Source organism: Maniola hyperantus, chromosome 17 (genome assembly GCF_902806685.2).
Source record: "Maniola hyperantus chromosome 17, iAphHyp1.2, whole genome shotgun sequence".
Classification (NCBI taxonomy): domain Eukaryota; kingdom Metazoa; phylum Arthropoda; class Insecta; order Lepidoptera; family Nymphalidae; genus Maniola; species Maniola hyperantus.
In genome coordinates, this window is record NC_048552.1 from 1,559,261 (window position 1) to 1,578,646 (window position 19,386).

Here is a 19,386-nt window from a genome sequence, read left to right on the forward strand (position 1 = left end):
TTTGTTTATTTAGTTTCTGGGTTGGCTTTAGAAACTAACCTCAGGAATTAATGGATGGGGGTAAGGGGGGGAATCGTAGGTTTTGAAATTATATTTAGGTTTCCGTACCTCAAAAAGAAAAAAGGAACCCTTGTAAGGATCACTTTGTTGTCTGTCTGTCTTTCAAGTTTCAGATTATTATTTATTTATTGCTTGTAACATTTTTCAGTTACTCCACCTTACAAAGGCAGTTCAACAACAGATAATAAGTTTCTTGCTGTAAGTATTACTTAGTTTTTCCTATTTTCACAGTAGTTATATCATAAAATATTGCATGCCAATAGGCAGAATTTAGCTGCCTTTTTAACCGACTTCAAAAAAAGGAGGAGATTCTCAATTAGTGGGAATCTTTTTTTTTAAATTTTTTTTTATATATGTTACCGGATTACTTGAAGACGCCTGGACCGATTTTGAAAATTCTTTTTTTTGTTTGAAAGGGTATACTTCAAAGTTGGCCCCATTTAAATTTGGTGAAGATCTGATGAACATCTTCGAAGATAGATAATGGAACTCCTCAACAGATAAGAGTAAATTGCTCGCGATCAGTGTAATAGCTTAGTAAACAATAGATTTTTAACCAGGCATAGCATATTTTAATACCATGGGGCCACTAAAAATTGAAAAAAAAATTTTTTTTACAAAAAAAAATAAAAACCGACTTCGATACACAAACACTAAAAATTGAAAAATAATTCAATTTATTACCGAATATATTATGTATACAAGAGTTAATATAGTTCCATAATAATATTTTTTGGGGTCGGTGCCAATGAGTTGCCATTGTGGAGTCTCATAAAAATATGAAGTCTAGACGAATCGCGCAGCTAAAGCTAATTGGCACCGGCACCAAAAAATATTATTATTGAACTATATTAACTCTTGTATACTAATATGTTTGGATTAGTAAATCAAACACTTGAGTTCACCATTAGAATATGTATTCACTGAGGAGTGCCAACATGAACTAATTGTCATACACTTTTTGCAACCTACCCACTAACATTAACTTTATTCATACAACAAAGTAAGAAGTAGGTACCTACTCTAAACACAAACTTTGATATACATAACATATACATAATATATTCGGTAATAAATTGAATTATTTTTCAATTTTTTGTGTTTGTGTATCGAAGTCGGTTTTTATTTTTTTTGTAAAAAATTTTGTTTTTGTAGACTATAATTAGACACCTTCCATCCGAAAACGATTTACACTGGGAGGAATTAAGGATAATTCCACCCAGTGTAAATCGTTTTCGGATACTTTAATGTCGTGGATCTTAGGGCTGATTTCAATTGCGGGACTTTTTATGATTTCTTCCATCTATGTATTTTCCGGCAATACGCTATCAGTTCTCACACCACGAACTCAAACTTATTTTTAAAACACTGTATAAATAATATCGTATTTTTTTTTTAAATCGTGATATTCACTCGTCTTGAATAGTAAATTATTACTTTATGATATTTGCAACACGTTGAAACGATCTTGGCCGACGTACAATACATCGTGTGTGAAGTCTACCAATCCGCACATGGCCAGCGTGGTAAACTATGGCCAAAACCTTTCTCACTCTGAGAGGAGACCCGCGCTCTGTAGTGAGCCGGTGATGGCTTGATCATGTTGATGATGATCCGCTAAGGATTTTTAAAATTTAAACCCATAAGGGGGTGAAACAGAGGTTTGGAATTTGTGTAGCCCACGCGGACGAAGTCGTGAGCATAATCTAGTTTTAAATATAAGATGAGAGATGCAGTATTAAAAATCAAAATATATTTCCAGGGATCCAGAGATGTAAATAAGCTCACTCCTTCAGTTGAATCATCACCATATTCAGCTAAAATTACAAATAGACCAATCAGTACAGTGAAAAGTAGTAATGAAATGGTTGGAAATGAAAGTGACGATTTGTTTGATGCTATGGATGTGGTAAGTTTTTATCATTTATCAACTCTTTTAGCGTTTAAACCACCGTGAGTGATTTCCATTATAGATAATATCTATCCCGGCTGTACTCACGTGTCTAGTCGACGTTAGCCCGACTAGTTTTGAACCCATCCGGGGTCCTTTTTCAAGGTAGTCAGTTCGCGCACGCGCCGCGGCTGTAACGTCGACTAGACACGTGAGTACAGCCGGGATAGATATTATTTATTTATCAACTCCTTTATCTACTGACCTCCCTGGCGCAGTAGTAAACGTTGTGATCTTATTAGTGGGAGGTCCCAGGTTCGATTCCTGGCAGGGGTTTGGAATTTTATAATTTCTATATTTCTTGTCTGCTCTGGTCGGAGGGTTCGGCCGTGGCTAGTTACTACCCTATCGGCAAAGCCGCCAAACGATTTAGCGTTCCGGTACGATGCCGTGTAGAAATCAAAGGGCATGGGTTTAGTAAAACTGCCATACCCCTTCCAGGTTATCCCGCTTCCATCTTAGACTGCATCATCACTTACCACCAGGTGAGATTGCAGTCAAGGGCTAACTTGTATCTATCTTTCTAGGTCTTTAACTATACCCATGCAAAAAATCACGTCGATCCGTTGCTCCGTTACGATGTGATTGAAGGACAAACCAACAAACAAACACACTTTCGCATTTATAATATTATGGGTAGCGAGGTAGATTCCTATTATGACGTAGGCATCCGCTATAAAAGGATTTTTGAAAATTCAACCCCTAAGGGGGTGAAATAGGGGTTTGAAATTTGTGTAGCCCACGCGGATAAAGTCGCGAGCAATAGCTAGTGTTATTATAAGAATATCAATAAACCATCCTCATTTAAGGACGACTTGACTGATCAAGCCCTAGCAGTTAGAGAAAACTCCAGAACACCACCTTCTTCTGGAACAAATAGTATGTCTATAACAATAAACTCTTCACCAAGTCCATCCAAGGGCGACTCAAATTCACCAAGAGTCAAAAGTCATAAAACACCTGAGAAGTCAAGTCCCAAGGACAAGGATCCATTGAAGAATTTGCATTTGGACAGTTCCATATCTGGATTCCTATCGAAAATTTCGCAACACCATCTTTTGAAGAAGCATGATAGAGTAAGTATAAATTTTTACTTCTTCTTTTTTGTTACAATAAAAGGAGTGTAATGGTATATGTGTGTGAGTTTCTTTATTCCACCATAACTTCCAAATGCCTGCATATGGATGTATGGGGTAGCATTAGAATTCTTACGTCATCCTGATATATATTTTTGACTATAATATGTAATCCAAATATATAAAAAGAAAAGGTGACTGACTGACTGACTGACTACTGGACGGATCGAGCTGAAATTTGGCATGCAGATAGCTATTATGACGTAGGCATCCGCTAAGAAAAGATTTTTGAAAATTCAGAATTGGTGAATAGGGGTTTGAAATTCGTGTAACCCACGCGGATGAAGTCGCGAGCATAAGCTAGTCCTATAATATGTAATTAGATTTTTTAATAAGAGTGCATTTAATTAAAACTGATTTTGCAGATTTTTGTTACTTTTGTTTTAGGATAAGAAATTTTCAGCCGACGAAATAGATGAGTGCAGTAAAATGTACGTAGAGATACTGGAGAAAATTAGCGACGCATTCAACAGAATACCTAACTGTATCAAACAAAAATTCCCTGGTTATGACAAACACACATACAGCAAAATGAACCATTTGAAAGTTAAACTTAAAACGTTAATACAAAATAATACTAGTAATAAGAATAATAGACATAAAAATAATTCTGAAAATAAGTTTGTTAATAATGTAAATGATAGTCAGGATACACAAGATATTTCAACTTTCTGTGATGATGATGATGATGATGATGATGACTTTTATACTAAATATACCAAAAAATCTGTTGAAAAAACGATAGAAAGTAATCCCAACACATCTACACCTACAACTAATGATTTAACATTAAATAAATTGCAACCAAGTAGAACTATTACCACAAATAATTTAGCTAGAAAATGCTCACTATCATTAAACAATACATTTGGATCCCCGTGCAACGGATCAACAAATATAGATTCTCCAATTCAATCTGATACAGACTTAGATACATCTGATACTAAAAAGGGCAAAGGAAAATTCGTTTTCAAGCGACCATCAAGGATAACTATAGACGATTCCAATAATTCTAATGATTCCCTACAAGTGCCTTCAAGTACGTTAGAAAGGGTGAAAACCGCATCGGAAAAGTTACAGCCGTTAAGGAATGAAGTACCGGCGAAAGTTACACCATTACCTAGTAGTTCTTTGCATTTTCAAGCGCCGATTCTGAGCAAATCTTCAATGCAATTCAATGAAGACGAAATTCAGAGAGATAGCCCAATTGAAGACTCTGAGGATATATTAGGTAAGTTTTGTTTAGTTTGTAGGATGCGTGCTCGATCGTAACAATAGCTAGATCTTCCTCCGAGCTGGTGTTGTGCTCGGGGACCCAGCTGATCCAACCGTTGTAGGTTCGAAGTACTATACAAACCGACAAAAGTGAAAGTTTTGTTTAGTTTGTAGGATGCGTGCTCGACCGTAACAATAGCTAGATCTTCCTCCGAGCTGGTGTTTTGCTCGGGGACCCAGCTGATCCAACCGTTGTAGGTTCGAAGTACTATACAAACCGACAAAAGTGAAAGTTTTGTTTAGTTTGTAGGATGCGTGCTCGACCGTAACAATAGCTAGATCTTCCTCCGAGCTGGTGTTGTGCTCGGGGACCCAGCTGATCCAACCGTTGTAGGTTCAAAGTACTATACAAACCGACAAAAGTCCTAGTTTTTCGGTCATTTTTTATATTTTTTATTTGTACCAAAAACATTTACAATAAAGAGAAAAGAGAGTAAAAGTGGACAGGGAAGCACTTATCTCTATGAGAGATCAGTACCAGTGACCCTTAGCAGTATGAGAGGTTGTAATTTGTAAAGGGAGTAGAATAGGTACGGAAAGAAGATAGAAAATTATTCATGAAAAGAACGTAATAGATACTATGTCATTTATTATATAACATATACAAATAATAAATAAATAATAAATTTATTCATATGAATGCAGGTGACATAACATGGTTATAAAATTAGTTGGCGAGCCTTATGCATTCTACCTTAGAATATTGGTGTATGAATATTTTTTTTTTTTTTTTTTTTTTTTTTTTCCTTATTGTTGAGTGCCAATTAGCTACTCAATTATATTACGATCTAGCCTAATGTATGACTAATAAGTAATTTTATTTTAACCTAAACTTATAAATTATCTTATATACTAAGAAATTGTCCACTGACGCATCTTAGTCTTTCTTGATTTGAGATATGACACTTTGTTCACGTGTTCTTTCAGCACTTACACTATGTACACTATCACTAATCACTATACACTAACTCAAAAGGTTTGGTCCTTTTTAGTCTTCTCACTGTCTCCGTTACGTCAAGCAGCTGGATTGCTTCAACGTTAACGTGGTGGTGAAGCCTATAGTCGTGGGCTTTGGCAGATTTGGTGATAACTTTATGGACGTATTCAATTTGAAGGTCCCTATGAATATCATCATTTCTGATGTACCAGGGTGCATTTACAATATTCCTGAGTACTTTGTTTTGGAACCGTTGGATGATTTGGATGTTACTTTTTTTGGTACAGCCCCACAGCTGTATGCCATAAGTCCAAATGGGCATCAGGACTTGTCTGTACAAAAGAATCTTGTTGTGTATTGACAGCGAGGAATATCTACCAAGTAGCCAATACATCTGTTTATACTTTATATCAAGTTCTTTCCTTTTTTTCTTGACATGAGCTTTCCAGCGCAACTTCACATCAAGTGTCATACCAAGGTATTTAGCTGTATCCACGTAGGAGATTTTTTGGTCGTTTATGAAGACAGCGTGATACTTTTTTGTTTTATTTGTGAAATCTATATGAACTGACTTTGATTCATTTAGCTTTATTCTCCACTTTTTAGTCCATTTATAGACTTTATTTAGCGCTATTTGTACGTTACCCACTGCCTCTTCATGTGTGCCTCCTACGGCCATAATGGCAGTATCATCAGCAAAAGTGGCAATCGTATTGTTTTCAAGGTCTGGAATATCGCAGGTATATAATAGGTACAGGACCGGCCCTAAAACACTCCCTTGCGGAACTCCAGCTTTTATACATTTAAGCTCAGAGTAGGCATCTTCTTGTCTTACTCTAAATGCTCTATCTGTTATGTATGATTCCAGGATATCTGCGAATGATTTGGGTAGCTCGTTTCTAATTTTATGAATAAGACCTTCATGCCAAACTTTATCAAAAGCCTTTTCAATATCAAGAAATACCGTGGAACAAACTTTCTTTTCTTCAATTGTTTTTTCTATGGTGTTAACAATTCTATGTACTTGATCAATAGTTGAATGTTTCTCTCTGAATCCAAACTGATGATCTGGTATCAGGTTTTTGTTTTCTAATATTGGTTTCATCCTCTTCAGTAGGAGCTTTTCAAATAGTTTTGACATAATAGGCAACAAAGAGATAGGCCTATATGATGTTGCTTCATGAGGTGGTTTTCCTGGCTTAGCTATCATAATGACCTCGGCCACTTTCCACACATTAGGCACGTACCTGAGCCTAAATGCAGCGTTTATTATTGTGGTGAGCTTAACTATGGCTTTCCTTGGAAGGTTTAATAAAATTTCTCTCGTAATTAAATCATATCCAGGAGCTTTCTTGGGACCCAATTTGAGCTTTATTTCTCTACATATTTCTTTGGGTGTCACTAGTTTGATGTCTACATCTTCCTTGATTTCCCTAGTAGAGTCTTTATCAATTTCTTCTCCTTCGTATGGCTGAAATATATTCTCTAAGTGTTCTGCAAATCGTTTAGCCTTTTGGTCGTTATTTATCGCCCACTCATTGTTTTCTTTTTTAATTGGGGGAATATGCATTAGTGACTTGTCCATATTCTTTGTCGCTTTCCAGAGTGAATAATTGGTGCTCCGGTCATTTGTCAAATTTTGAAGGTAATTGTCCATAGTTATTTGTTCATACTTTTTGATTTCGCGCTTGATTTTTTTTGTAAGTTTATTCAATATTCTTTTATCTAATGGAGATCTAGTCTGATGCCATCTATTTCTTGCCCTTCTCTTTTCAGTTATTAGGTTTAATATATGTTTCGGATACACTGTACTTTTAGGTATATTTTTATATTGTGATGGAGTATTTTTCCAGGCCGCCTGTTGTATGTCTACAACAAATTGATTGACCTCTTCATTTAGTTGTCCTGGACATTTTAATGGTACTTTTAGATTAATGCTGTAATTCAGTTCTTGTTTAAAGCCTTCCCAGTCCGTCTTTTTACTTGCTAAGGTCGGAGTAGATTCTTTAAATAAGATTGTTTCGCTTAGTGTAAGTAATATTGGAGAATGATCAGAGCTCATGTCATGTCGTTCTTCAATTCTAAGATATTTAGGTGATATATTTTTGTAGATAAAGAAGTCTATTAGGTCTGGAGTTTTACCAGGGTCAGTCGGCCAGTATGTTGGTTTTCCAGTGCTAGCTACATTACATTTCAGTTGCTTAATTGCTTCTAGTAGTTCTTTTCCTTTAGTCGTAGTTAATCTAGATCCCCAATAGGTATTTTTAGCGTTGAAGTCACCTCCTACGATAAACTTATTTCCATATTGTTCTAGAAAACTAACATATTTATCTTTTTTTACTGAGTGCCTTGGCGGACAATATATAGCTACTACTATAATTGGATACAGCTTTGTTTGTACGTGTATGGCCACAGCTTGAATTTCTTGTTCTTCATATTTGCTTTCCTGGAAGTGGTAGAGATTTTCTTTGATAATTACAGCACTGCCACCCCTAGCTGTATTATTAGGATGTAACGCATGGTAGACTTTATATCCTTTAAATCTAACGAATGACTCTTTAGTGAAGTGTGTCTCGGATATCAGACACACGTCAATATTTTCCATATTCAGGACTACTTCTAGCTCGTGCTTATGTTGGAGTAGTCCGTTAGAGTTCCAAGCCATAATTTTGAGGATATTATTATTCATTATTTCGATTTAATTGTAGCTTTTTTGGTGCTATCTTCAAGTTTTTTTAGTCGCTCATCAAAGGAAGACATGTATTTTAAAATTGAATCTAGTTTACTTTCAAGATTGTTATCTGTCTGTATGTTAGATTTAGCTGCAACAGTTTGAGCATATGTCATTTTATTTGACGTAGTATTTTTTGGAATCTCTTGTTTTTTGGTAATATTATCATTAGTTCCTAGTTTTCCTCTACTTGCTGCGGATTCTTGTTGCTGTCTATATGGTGCTGATGACTTTTTAGTATTATTTTTTCTTATGCTTTGCATTTCTTTGGCTATCATACACCCCCTATAATTTGCTGGGTGTGATCCACCGCAATGCACACACTTTGGTTTCTCATCTGCTGGTTTTTTGCAGTCTTTAGTGAGGTGTTTTCCGGTGCATTTTACACACCGTGGTTCCCGAGAGCAGTATTTTTGTGTGTGTCCATAAGATTGACACCTTTTACATTGAGGTACTAACTTCGATGTTTTTAGGGGTTGTATTTCTACCTTGCATCCTAGGATAGACTTAATATTGTGGATCTTGTTGATATCCTCATCGTGATTAAACGTAAGCATAAACATATTGAGTGGCTCCTTGCTCTGCCATCTTAATTTGTTTGCCACGTCTTCTATTTTAAATCCTTTATTTGTGAGGTCTTCCATTATTCTACTCGGTTGGCATGTATAATGCAATTTTTTTGCCATAACTCTTATTGGCCTTTCCTGCTTATTCTCGTAGGAATGCCAAATACAATTATTTTGGGTTAAGAGCTTACTAATAGTTTTATAAGCGTCTTCATTTTTTGTATTAATTTTAACTGTCTCCTTACCCATCATCTTCACGGTGAATGAGTCCTCAGATGAGTTGTCACTCGGCAGACTTGCAGTTATTAAATCGTAAAACGATTGATAGTCTATCACAGCCGATACGATAATGGGGGGCGGCTGAGGCATTTTTTTAGGTTTCCTTCCTTCATGTTTATTTTCAGTATCAGATTCCTGAGTCTGAATGGGAGACGTGTTCAACTTCCTTTTTTTCCTGCCTTTTACTCTAATCCATTCAGTTTCTTTAGCGAGCTCTTCCTCATCAGTACAGTAATCAACCGGTTCAGTTGAGCTCTTTTGAGTAGAGCCAATATGCTCGGAATATCTAGTTGATTTCGATCCTGACAGGGCTTCAATTTGCCTTTGCAGCTCTAAAATCTGCTCATTCATGGTTTTTATACTGAGCTGAAGGTTTTCATTTTCCAGCTTTTTTTCCTTTAGTGCTTTATAAATATTCACGTTCTCTTCTGACACTTGGGTGAGTTTCGTATATAGGAATCGCTCAGTATCCGTAGTTAATTTAACTTTTTGATGCTCGCCCATTGTTGCAGTATACAACTAGTATAGCTGCAATACAATATTTTAATTTAAAATAATATGTATTTCACAGTCCGAATCGCGGTAACTGGGTCATTATGACGCACGCGGTACGTCCGGCGCGGCACGCGGGCCGAGTCAGCGATTTTACGTTTTAGCACAATACGCGGTTGTTATTGACAGAGATTGAACACTGACTGTATGAATATTTAAATAAATTTTTAGAAAAATGTAAGTACATATAAATTACAAAATCTTTAAAATTATATAATATTCAGAAAGTAAATTAATTAAGTCATACAAAAACAAGAGAAAAAAAATAGAAATAAAAAACAGTCATTTAAATTTTACATGTCATACAGAGGGGATACCTAACTATTGCACTACAAGACCATAATTTATTTCAGTCATCTAATCTAAGTCATCAGATTTACATTATTTAGATATTATTTTAGACAAATTATTTGAGCTCATCAATCAAAAATTCCGAGATGTTGTAATAACATTTATTTATAAGCAGCTCATGAGTTTTCCTCTTGAAATTATTTATAGTAGTGTTTTTGTAGTTGTCAGGAAGTTTAACAAACAAATAAAACAACTTAAACATACATACTTATTACAAAACTACATATATACATTTTTGGTAATAATGTAATTTTTTCTTCCTTTTATAGATAACTATGAAGTGCCTCTGAACTTGGACGATGATACAGATATATTTCCCCAAAGTTACAATGAGAGTGCGATCACTATAGATGACTCGATACCACACACTAGCAACAATAATATTGGTTCGAGTAACAAAGAATTTAAAATTGATGATGAAGGTAATTATTTTAGCGTTTAAACTATCTTGAGCGATATGTCACCCATATTAAACTATCTTGAGCGATATGTCACCCATATTAAACTATCTTGAGCGATATGTCACCCATATTAAACTATCTTGAGCGATATGTCACCCATATTAAAAATGCAAAAGTGTGTTTTTTGTCGGTTTATTGTCCTTCAATTACGCCGCGACGCAGTGGCGGATCATCAGTGGCATCCGCTAAGAAAGGATTTTTGAAAATTTGAAATTTGTGTAGTCCACGCGGACGAAGTCGCAAGCATAAGCTAGTCTAAATATATTTAAAAAAATGTTGACTGACTAACTGACTGATCTATCAACGCACAGGTCAAACTACTGGACGGATCGGGCCGAATTGGTGTGAAGATTGGACGTAGACATCTGCTGAGAATAAATAAGTTTTTGAAAATTCAACCCCTAAGGGTTTAAAATAGGGGTTTGAAATTTGTGTAGTCCACACGGATGAAGTCGCGGGCATAAGCTAGTTATAAATGATGAACCATTTTTCTGTGCTGGTTAGTTTTAAACTTATCTTGTTATATTTAAACTTTAAAGGTTTTCCCGAGTACAACCCGGAGGATTTCGAAGATGACATAGTTTGTATGACCAAAGAGACTAAAGAGGTGAATTTAGGAGATCAAACCATTCATACGGACAAAAAGTATGAAGGCATGGGCAACTTTCATGCTGGAACACAAAACGATGGAATAACAGGCAAGGGGGTTATAATTTTATAGATTACATTGATTACATTCGAGCAAAAGGTAAAGTGGGACTCACTTTGGACTAACACTACCTTCAAATTACGATACACCATAATTGGGTATTTGACTCAAATTTTTTATTACTTTATTATAAACTAGGATAAAAATAATGACGTAAACTGAAAAAACTAATTATATCGATCAAATAACAAAAAAGTTACAAGCATTTAAATATTTCTGATTAGACAGAGATAGCGATATAGAATTTTGACGTCACACCTTACTAATGCCATAGTAGCTTCGTGAGGTTTCATACAAATTTTCGTTTTGCGAGAAAGGGATAGAAGACCTCCCACTCCAAAATTAAAATGCCCGTAACTTTGTAAATCTTTGTTGGATTATAATTATTTTTTTCAGCGTACGTCATTATTTTTATCCTAATCTATATATATAAAAGGAGAAGGTGACTGACTGACTGACTGATCTATCAATGCACAGCTCAAACTACTGGACGGATCGGGCTGAAATTTGGCATGCAGATAGCTATTATGACGTAGGCATCCGCTAAGAAAGGGTTTTTGAAAATTCAACTCCTAAGGGGGTTAAATAGGGGTTCGAAGTTTGTGTAGTCTAGTATAATTTAAGGTGATAAGAGAATACGCATGTTACAATAAAAACATACCTTATCTTTTGTTTGATAAAACAAGATGTAGGGGCTAATTACGTAATGCGTAATTAATGCATAAGCTAGTTTAAAATAAAGTAATAATATTTATCAAATTACCGGCGCTTGAACTATTGATATTTCGACCCAGTTTGCTTGAGTCGTGGTCACGACGGGACTACGACTAACGCGACTCATACAGTCGTATTAATCGTGGTATATAAAGTTGCCGGCAGGAAATATTGTACCGACCTTTAGAAAGAGATTCTCTGTCGTCGAGACCGGCAAAACGTCACATAGAGTAGACATGTGTCCGCTATAGCTTAACTTAACTGAAAACCGCTGCCGCGCCTATAGCGTACCGTAGCGTTATTGTCGTAACTAACAACGGTTATCAGTTATCATCTATGACGAACCACCTGACAACGCAACACTGCCAACTGGCAACTGACAATGCATTGTTTGGTTTTTGGTAACTAGAAACGCAATAATTATGCCTTCTCTTTCTTTCTTTCACTGAAAGCTGAGAAGGAGCGGTTATTGACTACCGGCTTAGTAACTAAGAACTTGGTAAACCAAAGCCGACCTTATCTCTATTACGCTAAGGCTTAACTGTACAAGTACTTGTCCATTACACTTTGATCTCTCAATCTTAATACAGTTAGCCTTAGAGTAATAGAGATAAGGTCCTCTTTGGTTTATCAATCTTCGTGAAATGTTTTTGGTTAACTGGACTGTGGCAAACTATTCTTGCAGGCGTCCACTATTGTTTGACCTATGTCAATGATCAAATTAAACTTTGCTGCTATGAACTTAAGGTTGTGATTACTTCACGATATTCATGAAAGTAAAATTGGTTTTATTTTAGTGAATATGCGCGCGCTAGCTATACAGACGGTATTGATACGGCAGCTAGCTTAGTTACTACTACGGAAACCGCTGCGCGTTGCGCATATTAAATTAGTTGAAACACAACTCTGATACCGATATTCGGCAACAGTTATCAATATCGGTATTGAAACTAAATAACTGTTGATTAACCGTTGCCATAAATAGCCAATAACGTCCATCTTTAACATAGAGTGACAGATACAACGCTCTATGAAACCGCTATCCCTTTCTAAAGGTTGAAATACAATATTTTCTACCGGGTACTGTACCCGTTATTTACATTACGCATTAAACTTGTACTTAATTTGCAGGTGAATTTGACGGTCTGAACTACCCTCACTCCGCCCCCATGATGGAGACGTTCAAGGAGAAGTTTGGGCTCAAGTCGTTCCGGCCCAATCAGCTGCAAGTGATCAACGCCACTCTGCTGGGGCACGACTGCTTCGTGCTGATGCCCACTGGCGGCGGTGAGTAGATAGACGTCCACTGCTGGACACAGATCTCTTGTAGGGACTTTTAAGTTTGTCTGTCCTTTTCTTATTAAATTGGTAAGCAAAAGATGCGAATACTCTATTTATTCACACCATATAAGCGCGCTCCATCTTAGGCTGCATCATCACTTGCCACCAGGTCTGATTGCAGCTAAGCGCTAGTCTATAAATTTAAAAAAAAACTGTTGCACTCAGAATCAGTACCAATATCTAAGACAACGCCATTTGAACTACTGGATACAGTAACTAGAATGGCCGGTAATTGCCATAAGTTTTACGCTGGAATTTACAGGCAAAATAGGGACTTCTTTAGGGGACCATTCAGACGACATATTGTGTCATATTCAATATTTGTGCAATGCATCAAAGTATGACTAGAGTGAGCGAACTTTCGGTTTGATCCTGAATCGACGATATTATGTCAAATATTAGGCGTAAAACGTAAAATTAATAGGGCTACCTGCGTCAAATGTACTAACACTTGACGCCTGCCAGTGACGTTGAAGCCTCGACCCTAACTGTTGTGAACTGTGGTATGACAGATGTCGTCTGAATGGCACCCTAAAGAAGCCCCTATCTTGACTATGAATTTGGTTGTTGGTGCAGGCAAATCGCTGTGTTACCAGTTGCCAGCGCTACTGACCCCCGGCGTCACGATCGTCATATCGCCGCTCAAGTCGCTCATCTTGGACCAAGTCAACAAACTCCTGTCGCTCGACGTAAGCATAGTTGTTGCATTTCACGAGGGCGAGTGGCTCATGCTTGTGAGTAAGTCGTATCGGTATAACTAAGGTACAGTAAATGTGTGCGTTAGCGAGCGCTTGCTCGCGACTGATTGGTCAGACATGCATGCACACTTACGCAATGCGCGTGTATACGACGTAACCACAAGTAAAGTCCACTCGCCGTCGTGGATTGCAAGAACTGTACCTCTCGTACGAGTTTTATATTAGCAACCATATTATATACTGGCGCAGTCAGCCGGTCACCTTTTCCTTTTATATTTTTAGACTGTATCCACGGAAATAAGTTAATATAGGGCTCTCTTTGCCCATACAAATGATAAAGACAAAAAAGTCAGTGGGCGCTAGCCATTTTGAATGACCAGCCAATTACAAACACAACCTATGTTTTCCTTAGGAATGGAGTAGCCATTAGAGAACGTATGTTTTCAAAAAACATTCGGTATTCAATTCGAAAACATAAGTTCGCTTGTGATTGCTTGGTGTATCAAAATAGTTAACACCCACTGAGTTTTTGTCTTTGTCATTTGTATGGGATTACGTAACAGAAAAGAGGCCTACGTATATACTAGCTTATGCTCGCGACTTCGTCCGCGTGGACTACACGAATTTCAAACCCCTATTTCACCCCCTCAGGGGTTGTATTTTCAAAAATCCTTTCTTAGCGGACGCCTACGTCATACTAGCTATCTGCATGCCAAATTTCAGCCCGACCCGTCCAGTAGTTTGAGCTGTGCGTTGATAGATCAGTCAGTCAGTCAGTCAGTCAGTCAGTCAGTCAGTCACCTTATCCTTTTATATATTTAGATTACCGAGGATAGATTATAGTAAGTTCACAAAATTTAAGATTCTATAATGTTTTCGTACGGTTTGCAATGAACCAAAAACTTAAATTGCTGTAATCCGCTGAAACAGGTCGAATCTGTATGATGCGAAATGCACCGCCCGCCCTCCCACTGCTAACCATGCAGGAAAAGCAGCCACTCTGCAAGCAATACGCACCACCACCACGCAGCACCACACAAATCCCAAAACACACTCGACGCACGTTTCGCCCGACAACGGAGCATCCTCAGGAGATGTAGACCTTACAATGCACAATTGCAATTGCAATTTCGCATGCTGCATGTTGCATCATACAGATTCGACCTGTTTCAGCGGATTACAGCAAATTAAGTTTTTGGTTCATTGCATATCATGGACTTCCGCAAAGTAACGCCTACTTCTATACAACTTTCGTACGATTCGTGTGAGTGCGCAAGTGTGGATCCACCTTAATTCTGCTTTTGTTCAATAAAACAGATATCGGCCGCCCACTTGTCCGGCAGTGTGTCGCTAGCCGAGGCGGACGAAGTGTACCACAAGCTGTGCATGAAGGAACCCCTCATCAAGCTGCTGTACGTCACTCCGGAGAAGATCAGCGGCTCGCCCAAGTTCCAGGATATGCTGGACATGCTGTACTCCAGAGACAAGATCGCGAGGTCAGTACAATTCAAACTCCACCCAAGTGTAGTGGGACTCTTTAATTTTCCGGGATAAAAAGTAGCCTACGTCACTCACTCTCCGGGTCTTTAACTATACCCGTGCAAAGAATCACGTTAACCCATTGCTCCGTTGCGACGTGATTGAAGGACAAACCAACAAACAAACACACTTTCGCATTTATAATAAGGGTAGTGATGCATTAAAATTCTCTAAAACAATAGGCTAGTTGACACTTTTTTTAAGTAGGTCTTAAATGGTTAATATAATTTTGTCCTATTAGATCAAAAAAATTAACACTATATTTTTTTGCGCCCTAAAAACCGTAAAACTTTAATTTAAAAATATATTTTTCTTAGACAGGTGAAAACACTGTCGGCCATGTTTGGCCTATAGATTATCTGTGCTCTGACATCATGCATTTGTAAACAACAGCATAACCTACCAAAGTTTAATAAACATGACTTCTATACTAGTTTACATGAAAAATATAGTAATTATCGTTATTGTATCATCCGAGAATGTAAAAACGCATCGATAAAGACCACAGGAAAGTTGTGGATTAGAGTGCCCAGTGAAATAAATATACGTAACACGCGAAAACTTGCTTAAAGGGATCCTATATCACTAACGACTGCAACCCAAATTTATTTTTGCAAAGATCACTTTGTTGTTAGTCTTTATTCAATTTATAAAGAGAAAACGATAATTTTTTACGTTTACTATGAGTTTTTAGAAATATGTAAAAACTAGCTTATGCTCGTGACTTCGCCCGCGTGGACTTCATAAATTTTAAACCCCCATTTAACCCACTCAGGGGTGGAATTTCAAAAAAAACTTTCCTAGTGGATACCTTCTCTTTACCTACAAAGAACACACCCACCAAATTTCATGTATCTAAAACCAGCTGTTTAGATGTTTAGGCTGTGCATTGATATATAAGTTAGTCAGGACTTGAAATTTTATATATATGGATACTACGTTAGTCAATAGGGATGACATTTGTTTGTTTACATATTTAATGACGTCACATCATGGCTGACAGCGTTTTCTGAGTTTCAAATAAAAATAAAAACTGTATTTTTTAAAATTGGATTTATATATCCATCCTGCGTTTTTAATAATTGTTATTGATATATTTCGTTGTCTTAAGCAAAATACTATAATAAATAATCATTTATTGGACGAAATTAGATATGAGTCAAGTAGCCTATTCAGCCTCAATAGCTCAACGGGTAAAAGAGTGGACTGAAAACCGAAAGGTCGACGGTTCAAACCCCGCCCGTTGCACTATTGTCGTACCTACTCCTAGCACAAGCCTGACGCTTAGTTGGAGAGGAAAGGGGAATATTAGTCATTTAACATGGCTAATATTCTTCGAAAAAAAAATTTTTTTGTGCAGGTTTGTAGTGGACGAAGCGCACTGTGTGTCGCAGTGGGGCCACGACTTCCGCCCCGACTACAAGCGTCTGCACATGTTGCGAGACCGCTTCCCCAAAACCACCATCATGGCGCTCACTGCCACCGCCACGCCCAGAGTACGGCTGGATATCCTGCATCAGCTCCAGGTACACACCTTTCTGATATTTTGTCCATTTGGACAGAGAGAACGACGTGGTTTTTGTGGATAATATTAGGTTTAATATTAAGCCCACCCACCCATACACCTTTGGTTTCTACACGGCATCGTACCGGAACGCTGAATCGCTTGGCGGCACGGGTTTGCCGTTAGGGTGGTATCTACCCTCCCACCGGACAAGATTCGACCCTCTTCCCTTGTTTCACAGGTGAAGGAATGCAAATGGTTCCTCTGCAGCTTCAACCGGCCCAACCTCGCCTACCGGATACTTGAGAAGAAGCCCAAGGCCGTCAATCAGGATGTCGCCAACATTATAAAGCAGAAGTTTTTCAGGTAGGATGTTTGTTTACTACTAAGTATATACCCCCCTAGTAAGTACTACTAGGGGGATCATATAAACAATCTTAAAAGAACTATATAAAAGCGCGCGCACTGCGGACACACAATTAATTCTGCACCGGATTTTGATACATTTAAATTCAAACTTACGGATTTTAAAACGCACCGCAACTCACCGCACCATGGTGTGCGGTAGCTCTAATGAGTGGTAAGTGGTATTAAATCCTAATTCTAATAATATTATAAATGTGAAAGTGTGGATGTATGGATGTTTGTTACTCAATCACGCAAAAACCACTATGAACGGATTAGGCTGAAATTTAGAATCGAGATAGATTATACCCTGAATTAACACATAGGCTACTTTTTATCCCGGAAAATCGAAGAGTTCCCGCGGGATTTCTTAAAAACCCAAATCCTCGCGGACGAAGTTGCGGGCATCATCTAGTACTTAATAATTAGGTACCTACTTAAAATAAGTTCTTGCACCCAGATGGCACAAGATGAAAATCAAAAAAATAAAACCTGCAGCATTAATGCTGAGCTGGGGCCATTTCATCTTGTGCCAAGTGGGTGCAAGAACTCATTTTAGATTTAATTAATTATTAAGTACTTCTTATTATCTACTACCTACTATCTACTAATTGATGTGCCTCCGGAAAACATACAGCATTTATGTATGAAGAAGAAGCAATTATGTACTCACCGCATATATGCGCGCTTCATCCATAAACATGTATATTCCTATGCAATAATGTAGTTTACCTTACCAGATATAGGGGCGCTAGTGTCTCACCCAGCAAGGCAGTGAGCCGCTGCCATCTTGGATGTCATAGCGTTGTGTACTTTCGCCGCGTGCGCGTCGAATCTAAAATTATATCGTTAATCCGTCTTCCTTTGCAAAAAAATTATTTTCAATAAGTGCAATAAATGTGATAATACGGTGATCATGATATATATTTTCTTATTATTTCGTAATATTACCGTGGGGACATTTTGGTTGGACCCCACGTGCGCGAACAATGTCGATAGGCTACGTAAGCTAATCGATCTGGTGTTTCGCGCTTATTGGTGCCTGAGAGGGCTCTTGAAAAAGGGGATACCTCGACATCCAGCAGCGATTCAAGCAACGAGCAGGATTGAGAGTGACTCCCGAGAGAAACGGCGAGAAATTACCAGGTAACGATCGATCCTCGGATCGATGCGTTATACAACCAGGTGAGTTTTCTTACATATCTTATAATGCATTTACCATATTGTGTATCTAATGCAAATGAGATGCTAATTGAGAAACCAAATTAAACAAATGGCGATTTGGTTGACGAACGTGTCGACACCGACACCGAAATCTAAATCTGGATCTAGGTTTCTTTAATACAAATTTTGGCGAGGAAAAGTCCCAATGGTTACCTATAATCGGTTATTGAATCTATTTATTTTATGTACAAAGTTAATTGAGTGTAATTTAAATTTTACGCCAGTGAATCGAATGATAACATTTTATCTCGCCCACGTGGCGAGATGTTGGTTATAACAAGACATTGGTTAAATTGCTCATTTAAAGGGGTTTCGTAAACTGAAAATAACGGAGAACTGTACTCACTAAACAATAGCTAACACTTATTTGGCCCCACTGAGGACATCATGGCCGTTACCACCAATGCTTTATTATACCAAACAGAACTCAGTTAAGAATCCAGATACCCCCTTTAATAAATGACTGAAACATTCAGATGATAAAGTCGCCCTTTGGTCTAAGTATCTCCTGCATTTTTATTCTTTTGAATATAATGATTAGCAATAAAGATGGTTAAATAAATAAATAACATTCAGCAAATCATCTTTGTCTTCAAAATTATCAGAACAAACTTTATAAATTGTTTGGGTAACAGGCGAATGTATAGCATAATATAATATGTAAGGCGCAGGAGATGAATATCAGACAGAATTTTCATGGAGATGTTTATTTTAAATACTCTAAGGAAATTTTGGATACGGTATTTGCATATGTCAAAAGTGAATGGTTTCTCAGTGATGGCTGAATGGAGGGTCTTCCACTGGAAGCCTCTCGGACCTCACATATCTGATATGTGAGGTCCGCACCCTTTGTTAGTTTTGGGTGTGATAACCATTTTAAATGATTGATTAAGCTGGAAAAGTACGTCAAATCATTGTGACGTCACATGCCAGTGTTTCATGGGGCCTCGCGT

The 19,386-nt window shown here is 37.5% G+C and overlaps 1 protein-coding gene across 1 annotated transcript in view; it reads left to right on the top strand.

Moving 5' to 3' along the window:
- Positions 1–19,386, top strand: part of Blm (Bloom syndrome helicase) — a 37,442-nt gene that overhangs the window by 374 nt on the left and 17,682 nt on the right. The window contains exons 3-13 of the mRNA XM_034977351.2: positions 209–258; positions 1,823–1,969; positions 2,821–3,087; positions 3,535–4,378; positions 10,108–10,260; positions 10,839–10,997; positions 12,854–13,009; positions 13,640–13,752; positions 15,079–15,257; positions 16,661–16,826; positions 17,046–17,170. Of these exons, the coding sequence (XP_034833242.1) occupies positions 209–258; positions 1,823–1,969; positions 2,821–3,087; positions 3,535–4,378; positions 10,108–10,260; positions 10,839–10,997; positions 12,854–13,009; positions 13,640–13,752; positions 15,079–15,257; positions 16,661–16,826; positions 17,046–17,170 (2,359 nt within the window). The remainder of the gene's footprint in view (positions 1–208; positions 259–1,822; positions 1,970–2,820; positions 3,088–3,534; positions 4,379–10,107; positions 10,261–10,838; positions 10,998–12,853; positions 13,010–13,639; positions 13,753–15,078; positions 15,258–16,660; positions 16,827–17,045; positions 17,171–19,386) is intronic.